The sequence below is a fragment of the Brachyhypopomus gauderio genome, chromosome 2, assembly GCF_052324685.1.
Source record: "Brachyhypopomus gauderio isolate BG-103 chromosome 2, BGAUD_0.2, whole genome shotgun sequence".
Taxonomy (NCBI): Eukaryota; Metazoa; Chordata; class Actinopteri; order Gymnotiformes; family Hypopomidae; genus Brachyhypopomus; species Brachyhypopomus gauderio.
Genome location: NC_135212.1, coordinates 25301893 through 25317359, shown reverse-complemented (window position 1 = coordinate 25317359; position 15467 = coordinate 25301893). Strand labels below are relative to the sequence as shown.

The window sequence follows — 15467 nt, the reverse complement described above, 5'->3', positions numbered from 1 at the left end:
AGCTGAGATGTGTTCATCTTACACAGCGATGAGCAGGGTCAAGAACCCAGAATCTGATACTTGGATACCACAACTGCAATAGTTGTGCAATGTAGCGGTTTTGTGCAGTAGTGTTTCTATGTAGGTGATGATAAAATTATTGATATTTATGATAACTGCATGATTGCAAAAACAAGTGAGTGTAAGACATACATGACCTCCATAATAAGCTTCTTTCTTTTCTTGTGTAAAGCACTTTGAATTGCCAGTGTGTATGAAAGGTGCAACATAAATAAACTTGCCTAGCCTTGCCTCCAAAATACAAAAGCTTCTGTATTATGGCTATATTAGCTGAGCTGTATTTAATCCAGACACATTTTGTATATATATATTTTTTTCAAATGTATAAGGGCAGTAATGTCACACTATTTAAATTCTTATAAAGAAACGATGATGCTTTCACTAACTCTGGCAAAACAAGGTTAAAATGCTACTGAGAGACTGAGGCTACATTCAAAGACCAAGCGAGCCGCTTGCCATGGTGTTTTTTGCTGTTAATTGGTTACAGTATCACAGACTCTTTGAGTTCTGCCTTGTTTGGTCTCACCACAGTTACTGTTGCTCTGAGCTGGTAATGAAAACTCAGGCAGTGTAAAGACGGCTCTGGGCTCTGTTGCAGATCTTGTTTACGGTGTCTCATAAATAAGAGATGGGTGAGAGTTGCACTCTGGATTGGGCTGCTGGGAGAATCTATCGGCAATATGCAGATAGGTTCCAGATTAACAGAGATCTAATGCTCTCTCCGAGCACCTTTCAGGGACCCAACAGACTCTTGTGCAACATCATTAAACTCTGCAATAATGTAGACAGCATACCCCCCCCCCACACACACACACACACACACACACACACATGCACACACATTTATTTACTGTGTCCTCTGAGTGGCATCTCCTGCTATGCTGGCAAAATGTACTACACTTTTGTTCAAATGGATTTTCATGTAGTCTTTGTAAACCCCACAAATAAACTGCAAATTCGGAAGACATGGGTGGAGACATGGGTGGAGAAGAATGGATGATGCAAAACAAAGTAAAGGTTGGGGTCTGTTGGTGAAAAGATGAAAGGTAAGTGCTGAAAAAGCAGAAATACAGGAAGCAATAAGTGCGGAGAAAAGAAGCAGGAGAGAGAGATAGTGAGAAAGAGAGAGAGTGCGTGAGAGAGTGAGAGATAGTGAGAGAGAGAGAGAGAGAGAGAGAGAGAGCGAGTGAGAGAGAGAGAGAGAGAGATTAAAAATCAATAATATACTAATGATCATGGAGTTCACTTTTCTTTTTCCATCTTTCGGTGGTGCATAAAAACACAACTACCAACATACACACACTCACATGCATTCACACACACGCCACAAATATGCAGTATAATGTAAACACTGGGAAAATGCTCAGCATATATTGCCCATAGTGTCTGTCAGATACAGTGGGGAGATGCTTTATATTAAATCTACAAGACAGCACACCTGTTCCATGTACCTGCATTCACTCGCCCGCTTACATTTATATACAGAAGCTCACTGAATACATCTTATAGTTGTATTGTAAGTACAGAAGAACAGTCAGATTTTATGCCCTAGTTAAGGCAATAATGCTCATCACAGTGGTGGTTAGAGGGTTGTGTATTTACTGACAGGTTTGCCAGTGATGACTGCCTGACGTTATCGCATCTGCTCTGCCGTGGCTGTGATTCATCTGCATGAAATGTCAGGGCCAGTCACTCCAGTCACTTTCAATAAGATGCCACCGAGATGCAGTGAGAATGATAAACCAGCACTCTTTAAGGGGAGGCCAGGAAACTCCCATGACACCTCTGTTCATCTCATGGAAACAGCATGTGAAAGTTTTATGGGTTGCACACAGACAAACCTCAAACCTGAGGTGAGATGTGGGGGCAGAAAGAGAGAAACAGAGAGATTATCTATCCAAATTTCCTCGTTTTAGTGTTATTAAGAGAATGCACAGAGGGGTATGGGTAGTTTCATCAATAAAATGTTAAGATCGCTTAAGGCCCTTTTCCTTGATGCATTAAATTTAATCTTAGTGAATCTTCAATAAAATTAGTTCCAACTTACAGGAAGACAAAATTTCTTCCATCCATGTGTTGCAGATGCTTGTTTTGTGTTGGTGTATGAAGGCATTTGTGATTTATGTCTGCACAACCGCTAGTTCGTCTGAATATGGTTCTGTAATTGTGAGACCAGTGGTTATTTCTACCCACAAGCCCCCAGACGGGGCTCCACTCTCATTGTGCTCTTGCAAATACATGAGCAGAAAGAGCCAATATACCTACCATCCTCCTTTTTTTGGCTTTCCTCTCTCTCCCTCCCTCTCTACACCAACACCGTTCACATCCCTTAATAATTTGGTGCCAGCACTACTATCCCCTGGTGTGAAATCTGCCTGTGTAAACAGCTCATTCTGTGCATTTTCCTCTGCCTCCTGCAGAGCTGCTGGAGCATTAGGGAGAGTGTAGGAAGGGGATTAGCCCAGTGAGGCTGGACCTTGTCCCACCCGTGAGACGACAGAGGGAGGGGGCGAGAGAGAAAGGGGGGACAGACATGGAGAGAGGACACTGCACACGTTGAATATCTGATTTAGTCAAGAATCTCCCATAAGTTAGCGGTGGATACAGTACAAAGACTTTCAAAGGGTCCCTGGATGGAGCACAGAGCAGATCAAAGTATACGAGTGGAATTAGGCAGCAGAGCGTGGCTGTGTGGCTGTAGACATGGCCAGTCTGCCGTAAACCACGAGACCAGATACAGCCACCTGGCACACGCTGCTTCAACCCAAGCACATGTGATGAAGCCATATGGCCAGCCTTGTGCCGCAGCACTGAAATAAAGTTTTCTGTTTGAGGAAACAACCACAGGAAGTGGGATTTTACTGGCACTCTATTTATAGTTATTTAGAGTAACAGAGTTGCAATTCATATATTCTTGCATAATCCTTTATAAGTGTAACTTTATATTACACCGATCATATTAGCCACAGTGCAAGAAATACAGAATAATAAAATCTGATAGATGTTGAATAACAAAATGTAATGATACATGTTAATTACAAAAATCACAAACTCAAGTTCCTTAACCTAAAATCTGATTTGCAAATTGTATATGCAGGTGGGGAAATTGCTGTCCCTGCAATCAAAGCTGCAATCAAGACAACCCACAATCATCAAAGAAAGAATAAAATTAGAAATAACAATTTGACCAGTCTCTAAATCCAAGGTCAATGACAAATAAATAAATAAACCGCAGCTCTAAAATGTTTATTTCAAACCCTCTCAGTTCTGCCAGATAATGTTTGTGCCATCTAATGCTCATGTGATGAGATCCGTGTAGTGTAATGAATTCGTCATTCTTGTAAATAATGCATTTAGCACCACGCCATCAACACCAGTTAACCATTTAACAAAAATATCTATTTTAAAAAAAGGTATAAACATCCACACTAATGTACGACCATTTGTCTTGTGATAATGGGTGTCATTAAATAATTATTAATATTATATAATAGATACTGAATTCCTATGAATGAGATCTTTAATACCACAACCACATTATTACAGCCTTCTTAACTGCAGCTAAATGTAAATAGACAAGTGCGTAACTACCTACACTGAATGATGCCCATACAAAAATGTGGCTGATCACAATGGAATTTCTTCAGTGAACAGCTGAAGTTTTTTGCCCAGTACTTCAATGAGAGAAGACTGAAAACCGAGGTTCTTCTTGTGTGAAGTATATTGCTGTGTATTACAAATTACAACAATATACATTCTACATTATTTTCATATCAAAGTAGGTGCAATGATAACACACAGCTACAGCAATAACACACAGGTATCAGGTGCAGTGATAACACACAGCTACCTTAATGGACAACACATCCACGCCCCCCCCCCCCCCCCCCCCCCCCCCCCATTTTTTTTTTTTCGCCCAGGCTTAAGGGGTTAAAAATAATAGTAAATTAGAAAACACAAATAGCCCCCGTTGCCCTCGACCTGCCCTCAGGCTGGCCATCTCCACTAAAGCCCTGCCCCTGCACCATCACTGCCTACATATGTGGGGCTCCTATCTGTTCCTGTCTGTCTATCTGCAAAATCTGACGATAATTTCCTCGCACAAACCGAACCGCATCTCTAGGTGTTTGCGCTTCCCCTGTGTTCCACGTTCTGGTAGTTTCCAATTTGTCACCCTTGTTAGTCTGTTTCCTGGTTTATGATAATGAGTTCGTCCGTGATGAACTTGTGTAATGGTTTGTTGAACCTTTCTGCATTCTCTGCCCGACTCAGGCAGAGTGAAGGCATCCAGACACCCCAGCTGCTGGCTCCCATTATTACAAAAAGCAATTACCAGGACAACACCAAATTCACATGCGCCAAATTAATTAATTTTGCATCTACTGCATTTAAACCAGTATTTGGAAGAAATAAAATAATAAAAGTGGAGAAACTGAAATATGTAAATACACTGAAATTACATTGATTTAATTATACCACATTGAATGCATGATTCTGTAATGAGACTGTGCTACCTAGGAGAGTATGCCACCGTAAGAGCTCTTTTTCCTCCTACTGCAGTGACGCTACACCGAAGCCCCACTGGAAATCGTGGCTGAGAGCAGATAAACAAATAGCACTTTCTAAATACTCCAGCATCATCCACGGACTTAGTGAATTACAGCACATGTCGTGAATGACACTGGCGTGTGTACCAGTGAGAAGCAATGCTGAACTGCAGCAGGGAAGAGGTTGTTAGCCTGTGCTTGCTAAGAGACAGCTCTGATGAATGAGCACTGCGGGCCACTTATGATCTTCTCAAGGTGCTCTATGATTCAGCCGATCTGGCTCTATTCATAGCATCTCCTCCCTCTCTTCCTCTCTCTGCGGCCTCCTGTCGCTCACACACCTGTTCCGCCAACACAGCCGCTCCCCCCGTGTTGCTGCTTAGCTCTGCTAGCATTCCGCTCACACAGCTATGCCACTTGCCTATTCTCCTGCCTTCCATTTGGACACTGCGGAGCTCCGTGTCATCATTAGCGCCCCACTAACTCGTTTACGCGACCACAAGACGTGTCTGTGTTCCTGATTCAGGTCACCTCTGACACTCTCTCCCTCTCCCTCCCTCCCTCTCTCTCTCTCTCTCTCTCTCTCTCTCTCTCTCTCTCTCTCTCTCTCTCTCTCTCTCTCTCCCTCCCTCCCTCGATCATCTCTCTTGGGCTATTCGGGTGCTGCGGGAGCTCACGAGCAGCTTGGAAGGCCCAGCGCCACTGACGGCCACGTTGAAGGCCACGTGCCAAGCCAGCTGAGCCGCTGCCTCCTCCTGTAGCAACCACGTCCTTGGAACATCCCTCCCCGCAGAAAGACAGAACCTGTCAGGCACTTCTCCTTTCGTCAACCTGCATTTCACCTCCGCCTCCTTTGCTGTATTCCACTCTCCCCATTGCCTTCGTTATCGGGGAACAGCACAGCTCTGGTCAATCCTCCCATAATATCCCAGCCGGCATCACCGGGGAAGATGGGATGTGGACAGTACTTAATAAAGTCTAATTTTTGTAAAATCTGTGGAACGAAAGCGTCTCTCTTGCGAGTTAGAAAGAAAATGAGAGAGAAAGGGAGGGAAGGAGCAGGGGGATGAGAGAGGGCCCCAATTACTCATTTCCCAGTGCCCATCAGTAGACAGCTAATATGCTTGTGTTCTCTCTTTCACAGCCACGTGCAAGTCTCCCAGGCAATCTCACCCTCCACAGAGGCCAGTGTGCCCTTTCATTACCCATAAATAAGAACAGCTGTTACCACACAGTGTCATTTAGAAACCTAATGCAAACAGTAATATTATTCACTTAAAACACTTAAGTTGCCTGCTAGGTACCATCCAAGCCAAACGCAGGACTCGCATATAGGTTTACAATTAATCTCTCAATGACTCTGTGCACACTCACTTATATTATCATTTACATCAGAGCAAAATGAAAGCAAACATACAACTACACTTCAGCCATATTAAAAGAAACCACACTTTAAAAGCATATTCAACTCTTCATATCTCAGCATGCAGCACTGCCCAGGGTGTCCTTGAGTTGATTTTTCTCACTGAAATGCTATTTTTAATCAACACTGATCCAGCTCTTGGGAGGCGATACGAGAGGCTCCAGTGTCATGTGGACCCTGAGGAGCAGTGCCCGTGCTGCTCAGCATGCCAGCGGTACCACGTCGTCCTGCCGTCAGAGTGATACGCGTGGGCTCCTTCACCAGGGCAGACACTGGCAGCTCTCAGTCAGCTTGCTTTGCTCAGCTGAAGGCTTAGTCGGTCTATGAGAGTGCAGATCTCCTAGTTAATGGGCAGGGGCTACCATGCTATCATGCTAATGCAAATCACATGGTGAGGAGGTGGGTGGGGGGGTGGTCTCTATTTCAGATCTTAGAAATCAGAAGCACATGTAATCTGAGCATGCAAGTAGCTATGTGCTGACTGAATCTGAGACATCGGCCGATCGTGCTTCAGTGGTTTAGCTGTGCAGGGGTCAGATTGAGAGCTGTGCACGCAATTGTGCCACATTCTATGGTTTATAGGATAGGGGTTTTGGACCTTGATCCCAGAAGCTCCACAGTTTCACTTCTGATCTGACGGAGTTGCTTTAAAAAAACCCAACAACAGCCAAAAATATTCAATATTCATAACCTAAACAGAAGTTAAAATGCAAAATGTTCAAAATCAAACTGCATTTAGGAGGAGGAAGCACAGAATGTAACAGAAGGCTGGAAATGCAGGTGTCATTCACATACTTGAGCTCAGGAACTGTGAGACATCACTGCAGACTTCCAGGCACTGTGTAAATAGTGTGAAGATCAGCAGTATGCCATAATATTAAAAAGACAAAAATCTTACTTGGTACTCTTGAAAATATATATATTTGACCTTGAAAAAAAATATTGACTGCAGTGGAATAAGTATTGCAGGACTTGATGGTAACTAATACAGCGTACAACGTCTAACACATCATCTTCAAAATATCATTCAAGTGTGGAAGGGTTTCAAGGTCAGGTCGGTGCTTGTCTACGTAAATCTATTCAGCACTAGATTTTCAATCTACTACAATTTAGAAGCACAACAGGTTTTTTCCCCCCTACAGTCGGGAGTTTTTTTTTCATGGCATTCTTAGCAGTTTTAATTTAGAGCCTTGTCTCACAGCAATGCTCTTCAACTGAGCTTTGAAATCAACTGAAGGATGCTGCTCTTAAGCCTACACATTTTTATAGAATCATGGAATTGCTATATGTATGTTACCGAAATTAGTTTTTACGTATATCCTATGTGAGTGCCAAACGTTACTTCAGATTATAGAGCAGAGTCCTGGTTTTTACTGTAGGCTGTTCATTCCTTTGTCTTATTTTTAGCATACACTGTAAAAGCTTTGTACATAGCATTGAATTCCAGGAGATACAATATCACCTAGATCTCCTACTTGAGGGACGCTGATCGATTTTTTCCAGTGAGTCACAGATGTGAGCTTCAACATGATTCATGCAGTGAATCATGTGGAATTGGAAAATGACCCCTCAGTGTGCAACACTTGCTGTTAAAAAATCACTTCATTTGGAAATTAACCTTAAACAGACATCATCAAATCCCTTTTGTTAAGTGGATAAAATCTGATACACCTCAGAAATCAATCTATCCTTTATCTATCCTGTATTATCATAACCTCTCTGTGTTTAAAGCCAAAACAGCTTGTTACAGGGAATCAGGTGGTCATCAAGTTAGATTTGACTTTCTCCTGGCAGACAGTCAGTTAGATTTTAGAAGCACCAGATACCATTCATCAGTCCAAACTTAAATTACATATGTACATATGCTGAAATACACACACATTGTTTTTACTCATATATGCCTTTATAATATACATATATAACAGAATAACTGAATAATGCGGCATGAAATTTCTCTGGTTTAATTATGTATTCAGTCCAGGTCTGATACCAATTAAATTACTTTAAGTCTTTTAAATGTCATATTGCTCCCCTTAAAGACCCTCAGGCTCATAAACCAACACAACAGACAGAATACTTTCAAGTAATAATTACTGACTTAGTAGATGATTTGAGACGATCCACACTGGCCTATCTGATATTCATACATCTAAACTAACAGTCAGCTAATTTGGATGCACTAAAAGTTTCTTTCCTATTACAGTTAAGATATGGTCCAAAGTCCTTTGTCTGTATATGTAAATGTATGAACATTATCCTTTATCAGATAAAACATTAAATATCAAATACCACATGCATCAGTCTTGCATAAAATGATTTTAAAGAATGTTGAATTCAAAGGCATTTGTGGGTGCCCCCTGACAACAGTTCTGATAGTTGAAAAGATTTGTGTCAAAATGGTTACAAGTGATTTTGTTTCATGTCACAAAATACAGGTCAGCAGCACTCTTTATTTGATAATGGGCTTGGTTAGGAGTGCCAGGCCTGCCCCGGGCTCACAGCGTGCGTGAAACACCACCTCCATTTCAGCCTGGAGCAATGGCGAAGCAACAGAGAGGGTCTGTCACACGGCCAGATTTGACCTTTTGGCTCGTGTCATCATCCTCCTTGATAAAAGTAAACTGCATTGTCCCATGTGACGTGCAATGTATAGTATTAGCCAATATAACCCTGGCAGGAGAGAAGCCAAACACGTCCAGATCTACTGACCTTTTCAGTGTCCACTGTCTCTGGTGTGAATAAGTGACCAGAGGCACTTACCCACATACTGCCAGTGTTAAAAATGCATTGCGGGGAAGAGCCAGTGTCTGTGGGCATTAAGACGAGCCTGCAGTGATAGGCAACCATTCCGCTTTGACCTAGATTAGCAGAAACATAAAAATAACATCTAAGCATGCTCTTGCTCCATCTCATGGTTCCTGGTCCTGTCTTCATCTCTTCATCTGTGTATTGTATTCTACTTCCTTTTTCCTTCAACACACACACACACACACACACATACACACACACACACACACACACACACACATGCACGGGCTTTCTTTCTTCATACCCTGCAGGACCCTTGTTGCGAGAATGGCAACATTAACAAGATTAATTAGTAAGTGTTGGTGCAGAGTGTGGAATGATCTGGATGGCTCTCTTTAGGACCCTGCGAGGCTTTTAGTGTCATTGACAGCATGCACTGATGCACTAAATATTCCAGGCTGTTTGGAAAAGTCACTGATCCTACATTAAGGTTCATCAAAGCACATCTAAGGTACAAAGACTCTTTTGTTTGTTGCTCATCTGGCAAAAAGCATTTCTGTCTCCATGCAGATACCAATTGGTCTATATATATGAGTGTATGTGCATGTGTTGGTGTTCTTTTGTTTGTTTGTGTGTGTGTGTGGGGGGGGGGGGGATGGCTGGATGGGTGTGTGTGTGTGTGTGTGTGTGTGTGTGTGTGTGTGTGTGCACATGTATGTTTTTGAGGGAGAAGGAGTACTTATTTAGCCTCAGTATGTAAGACATTGATGGACCACGCTTAAATATGAATATCCTGTATCTGCACATGCTCTGTGAGTTGTGTGTAAGCATGAGAATGTGTACATGAATGTGTACATGAATGTGTGTGTGAACGTGTACATGAATGTGTACATGAATGTGTACATGACTGTGTGTGTGAATGTGTGTGTGAATGTGTATGAATGTGTACATGAATGTGTGTGTGAATGTGTACATGAATGTGTGTGAATGTGTACATGAATGTGTGTGAATGTGTGTGTGTGTGAATGTGTACATGAATGTGTGTGTGAATGTGTACATGAATGTGTACATGAATGTGTATGTGAATGTGTGTGTGTGTGAATGTTTACATGAATGTGTGTGTGAATGTGTACATGAATGTGTACATGAATGTGTACATGAATGTGTACATGAATGTGTGTGAATGTGTACATGAATGTGTGTATGAATGTGTACACGAATGTGTACATGAATGTGTACATGAATGTGTGTGTGAATGTGTACATGAATGTGTGTATGAATGTGTGTATGAATGTGTACATGAATGTGTGTATGAATGTGTACATGAATGTGTACATGAATGTGTGTATGAATGTGTACATGAATGTGTACATGAAGTGCTTCTTCTCATTTCAGACATAATTACACCATTGGAGGTTTTTTGGGTACCAACATGTCCACTGGTAGTCTCTAATAGCAGGTGCCTGCAAAGACAGTTGAGTCTGTGTTTTGATGCTTTCCTTCTGCTAATCACATATGGACCAGCCCATTTGAGATGGCTGTGGATAACACCCCCCCACCAAACCAACAGATGAGCCAGTCCAGTGGTGACAGGCTGTGATTTAAGCTGCACAAGGGTCACTTCATCTCCAAAGGTGACCTGTGCACACCACCAGCATTACAATCCTCAGTGTCAAAGGCTTGGACTTTATTACCAAGGGGTACTTATCCCCATCCATGCTCTAAAAAAACCCAACAAGACACATTTCTACAAACATCCTGGATCTACTACACAGAGCCTCTGGTGATGAACACAAACGTATTTGAAGAGATGTTGTGGGAGAACGTGTTGACACTTAATGGCAATATTCCACCAGCGCACCCAGGCTTGCACTCATGTAGTTACATATTACATTTAGTGTGAGAATGAATGTGTGTGTGAGGAGTTGTGTATTAGATGACTCTGACACTCTAGAGCAGTCAACAAGAGGTGCAGCATTTCACCTTTTATCACAGTTACAGCATTTTTGTAGTTATGTATACTATTCACAGACATTTCTCTCTCTCTCTCTCTCTCTCTCTCTCTCTCTCTCTCTCTCTCTCTCTCTCTCTCTCTATTTCTCATACACATACACACACGCACACACATACACACAGGTTGGAATGAGGACAGTGGTGTTGTCTTTGGACAAACGGTGAAACAGGAAAATAAAATCTGACGCAAGTACACACTGTTTCATTCCAAGGTCAGTGTAGCATCAGGTAGTGGCACAGAATGATGCTAAGGTTACAGAAAGAAGAGCACACTATGTTCTGAAGAAAGACGAAGACTTCATCAAAGACCATCTACATACAACATATTCGCATTATAGCAATTTGCACATTTTACAGAAAAACAACAGCCACATGCATCCATGGATCAAAAAACGGAAGACAGGGGGGGATCTCTCGTTTGTATTCTGTGCAAACCTCTTCTTTACTCTTTGAGAAGTTTAATAAAACACAAGATGAGGACTGTGGAGAGAGGTCCACATACAAAACAGCAGACACACAGTCAATCTTGCAGTGAAGTGAAACAGAGAAGATAACACCACACACATGGTGAGGATGGGAGATCTGACCTGATATGGAGGTAATAATGCCAGAAAATATCTCCCTCTCTCTCTCTCTCTCTCTCTCTCTCTCTCTATCTCTCTCTCTCTCTCTCTCTCTCTCTCTCTCTCTCTCTCTCTCTCTCACACACACACACACACACACACACAGATGCGCGCACACACAAGTGCACCTACTGGTTACGAGTGCTGGATGTGAATGCTGGATGTATTCATCTTGTACTCACCCAGAAGAGCAGGTTGAAGAAGACCATGGCGTACCGCAGGGCCCTCATGCAGCCCTCTGCCATCCTACAGCGGCGGAGCTCTAAGAGGAAGATGAAGGAGAGGTCCAGGTAAAACACCACGTACTTCCTGCCCTGAGCCGTGCCATAGCCAGCCTTGGCCGTCTGCGGGCCCGGGGCCGTGCGGAAGCCAAAGCCGAAGAGGCCGGCGCGGGGTTCCTGCTCGCCGCTGCAGTGCCCACGTGGCGAGCCCGCCTTGCTGTCCAGAGACGGGCTACGCCGGTACGGAGTCTCGTCTGTGCTTGAGCGTCGCATTTTGGGGTCCGGGGCCGGTGCTGGCACTGGGGCCCCCAAGGGCCAAATGATCCCCATTTGGGTAAGGCTCAGTACCAAATGAAAGAAAAAATTAAATCTGCATAAAAATGTTTAAAAAGAAAAAAAAACCCAATGTTTGTGTTTAGCCGGCCATAATAACATGCGTCTTCATGATGAAAAGTTCACATAACTCAAATGACTTTAAAAGGCTTCAGTGTCCTAAAGTCAAATAGCTTTAGTTCTTCTAAAAAGGAATTTTCACTCCCTAGTCAAACTGCACAACCTTAACTGAATCCGACAGAGGGCCAACCACACCCTTACGAGTCGCCCAAATCTCAGGTGAGCTCTGCTCTAAGGTTCTCCATCAGGTCCTGCTCCCCAGTCCACCAACTCTCGCATGCAACTCCGGCGCGATTAACCACTAACAAAGCTTCGGTACGACAGCAGCTCGGCCACTCTAGCAGATGCTAATCTCCTCACTCGGTTGCCACTTTGACAGGATGCTGGGAGGAAACTCTGCATGCAGCTTGGAGACAGGTGTGCAGGCAGCTTACCAGTCTATCAGCACGCATCCTGCCATCCACCTGAAGCCCACGCAAGCTTCTCTCTCTGCTAAGCCATTCAGACACACACTTGCACACACACACTCATGCTTGCACTCTGTCACACACACACACACACACACACACACACACACACACACACACACACACACACACACACACACACACACACACACACACCACAGCTTCTGGTAGGATGAAATCAAACACGCGCTGCTGCTAAAGCCCGTGCCATGACTTTATGACACCAGCTGAACTTAAGAGAAGGCGAGACCTCACAGTCAGAGAGACGAGCGGCTGGGAGAATTAAAACGCAAACGGAAGCAACGTAGCCCAAACTCCTCGAACGCAGCAGGCGGGCTTCTGTTTTCCTGTGTCGAGGCTCATCCTCCTGGCTGCCATGTGCACAGTCTTATACTCTTTCTTCTTCCCTCTGGTGCTGTCTCCTATACTGGCTTCCTTTTCCTGCTGGAAGGGCTAAACTGCCTCTGTCTTCCTTTCTCTCTCTCCTTTTGCTTTCACACCTGCCCTCCCTCCCAACCTTTACCCCGGGCTTTTACTCTTGCCAGATTTCTATCCCTCCGTTCAGCCTCTCGTCCAATCTCCTTCGGTCCTTCCTTCTCCCAAAGGTGCACTTTAAGATCCAGCTGTCCCAGCAGAACCAGGCAGTGAGTTCTGAATAGGTCTGTCCCGCTGTCCTCTCCTCTCAGCTGAGGTGCGTGCGCGTGCACGCGTGTGTGTGTGTGTGTGGCACCGAGGCGGTGGAGTGGGCTGTTCCTATATTCCTCAGCACAGCAGCAATGCTGGAACAGGAGTCCACTCAGACTGCTTCCAGCTCCCTCCGTCTCTCTCTCTCTCTCTCTTTTTCTCTCTCTCTCTCTCCCTCCTTCCTTTTCTCTACCTCTCTCTCACATACGCCCACTCAGACGCACGCTTTGTGCACACCATATCTCCCCCTCAACCTCTCTTCCCACCCTCCCTCTGCCTCATTGGTAACTGTCCCCAAATCCTTCTAGGGTGGGGCGTCTCACAAATCATTCAGAATTTAGCCACTCCCCCTCCAAGCTTAACCAATCCAGCGTCTCTGCTGCACCCCCAACACTGTCTCCCTCCCTCTCCCTCTCTTTCTCTTCCAAGCGCCGTTACAAAGGCACTAGAGGTGGTTATTACACCAGTGGTGCACGTGTGATGCAGTATAGCGTGATCTTTCATCTCATACTGTTTCTGTGCACAAGGCCAGTGTAACATTTAGAAAACAGAAATGCTGCCTACTACAGTCATACTTTAAAAATAGTCATGTAAGAGTATATGCATGAGTATAGATGACTTAGATGAATGTTGCTGTAGCAGGATGAATATCCTGCAAAGACATGATAAATGACAGCAAGGAGCAGATGAAGAAAACCTGATGTGGAAACAGTGATTATGAGCAGATTTATTTCAGAACCTGTCTAGAATGTTATTGTTTGTGTGTGTGAGTATGTGTGTCTGTGCATGCTTGCGTGAATGTGTGGCAGTTTGATTTCCCACTGCTGATATGTTGTCACTCACTGCTTCTGCAATCGTGCTTAAAGGGACAGGCAACAGCTAACCAAGAACTGAAGTGTGTGTCTGTGTGTGTACCCATTTCCAGCAACAACAAACACAAAGAAATGTCTGTGTATAGGGGGTAAATGGCTGTGTTTAGGGGTAAGAGAAGGAGAGTTTAAATAATATCTCAAACGAAAACAAAATACACTTTCTGCATCTAAATATTGAAATAAAAATCCCAAACCCCATTTGTGTCCATCTATCAAAACCTTTTATATGCTCTTCATCTAGTCTTGACACACTGAGCATGCAGTGAGACACACTAAGATTTATCAGCTCATCTAGATGAAAGTAATTATACACCCTGTGAGTAGTCCGTTATGGTAAGCACAACTCTTTAAGCAGAACATGCTCTTTAACACACTGGTGTTAGGATCAGCTGTCATTTAGTGACATGAGTTAATTGCCAATGAGCCGTTACCATTTAGGAGAGTGAGTTAGTTATTTGCTGCAGTTGGGATGATAACTATAAGTGTGTATTCATTATAGTATTCACTATAAGCACAAATGAATGAACAAAACACATATACACGCTCACACTTTCGCCAGTCCATTTCTCATTTCTCTCTTTCTATTTTATTTGAAAGAAACTGTAATAAAATCAGATTGTCATAGGTTTTTGTGAGTCACATGACAGGGAATAAGAGGACAGGAATATGAATTTTGTTTTTGTCTTTCTGGACAGTTCAGGTAGCAAATTCATTCCTGCGCCTGGAATGTTCATGACATGGTTTCAGAAGAGTAAATATTGACAGACCAGAGAATCCAAGCCATTTCTCCAATGTTTAAATTTTCCCACCAGAAGCCTATCGACTTTTCTCAGTCATCTATCATCTAGTTAGCACTCAGGATTTGTTTTTTTTATTTCATCTTTATCTCATCTTGTTACAACACAATCATCGCCAATTTCGATGAGCATTTTTTGCCAAAGCGCAAAGTGGTGCATTCAGAATGTTGGAGAGTCTGCAGAGTCATTTGTGAAAAGTCTTTATGAATTTACGGAATACCGCAAATTTGGTGCAGCTAAAGAACAAAGTATTAGGGATGGGATAGACAGTGAAGTGGCACAGAAACATCAATTAGAATCTGGGCTGACAGTCAAAAAAGCCATAACCATCGCACCATAGCCATCACCCCATAACCATCACACCATAACCATCACACCATAACCATCGCACCATAACCATCGCACCATAACCATCACCCCATAGCCATCACCCCATAACCATCACACCGTAACCATCGCACCATAACCATCGCACCATAGCCATCGCACCATAACCATCGCATCATAACCATCACATCATAGCCATCGCACCATAGCCATCGCACCATAGTAATTGCACCATAATCATCACACCATAGCCATCGCACCATAACCATCGCACCATAACCATCGCACCATA

At 43.5% G+C, this 15467-nt stretch overlaps 1 protein-coding gene across 3 annotated transcripts in view; it reads right to left on the bottom strand.

Annotated features, from left to right (window-relative positions):
* The window catches only part of tspan4a (tetraspanin 4a), a 63653-nt gene that overhangs the window by 23117 nt on the left and 25069 nt on the right, over window positions 1–15467 (bottom strand). The window contains exons 1-2 of one of the 3 annotated variants that reach the window (XM_076992387.1): window positions 12463–13433; window positions 11597–11676 (exon numbers count right to left, since the gene is read on the bottom strand). In XM_076992387.1, the coding sequence (XP_076848502.1) occupies window positions 11597–11659 (63 nt within the window). In that variant the 5' untranslated portion in view covers window positions 11660–11676; window positions 12463–13433. Of the gene's footprint in view, window positions 1–11596; window positions 13437–15467 lie in introns of those variants that run through there. The other 2 variants (XM_076992386.1, XM_076992385.1) reach the window with 2 other exon arrangements.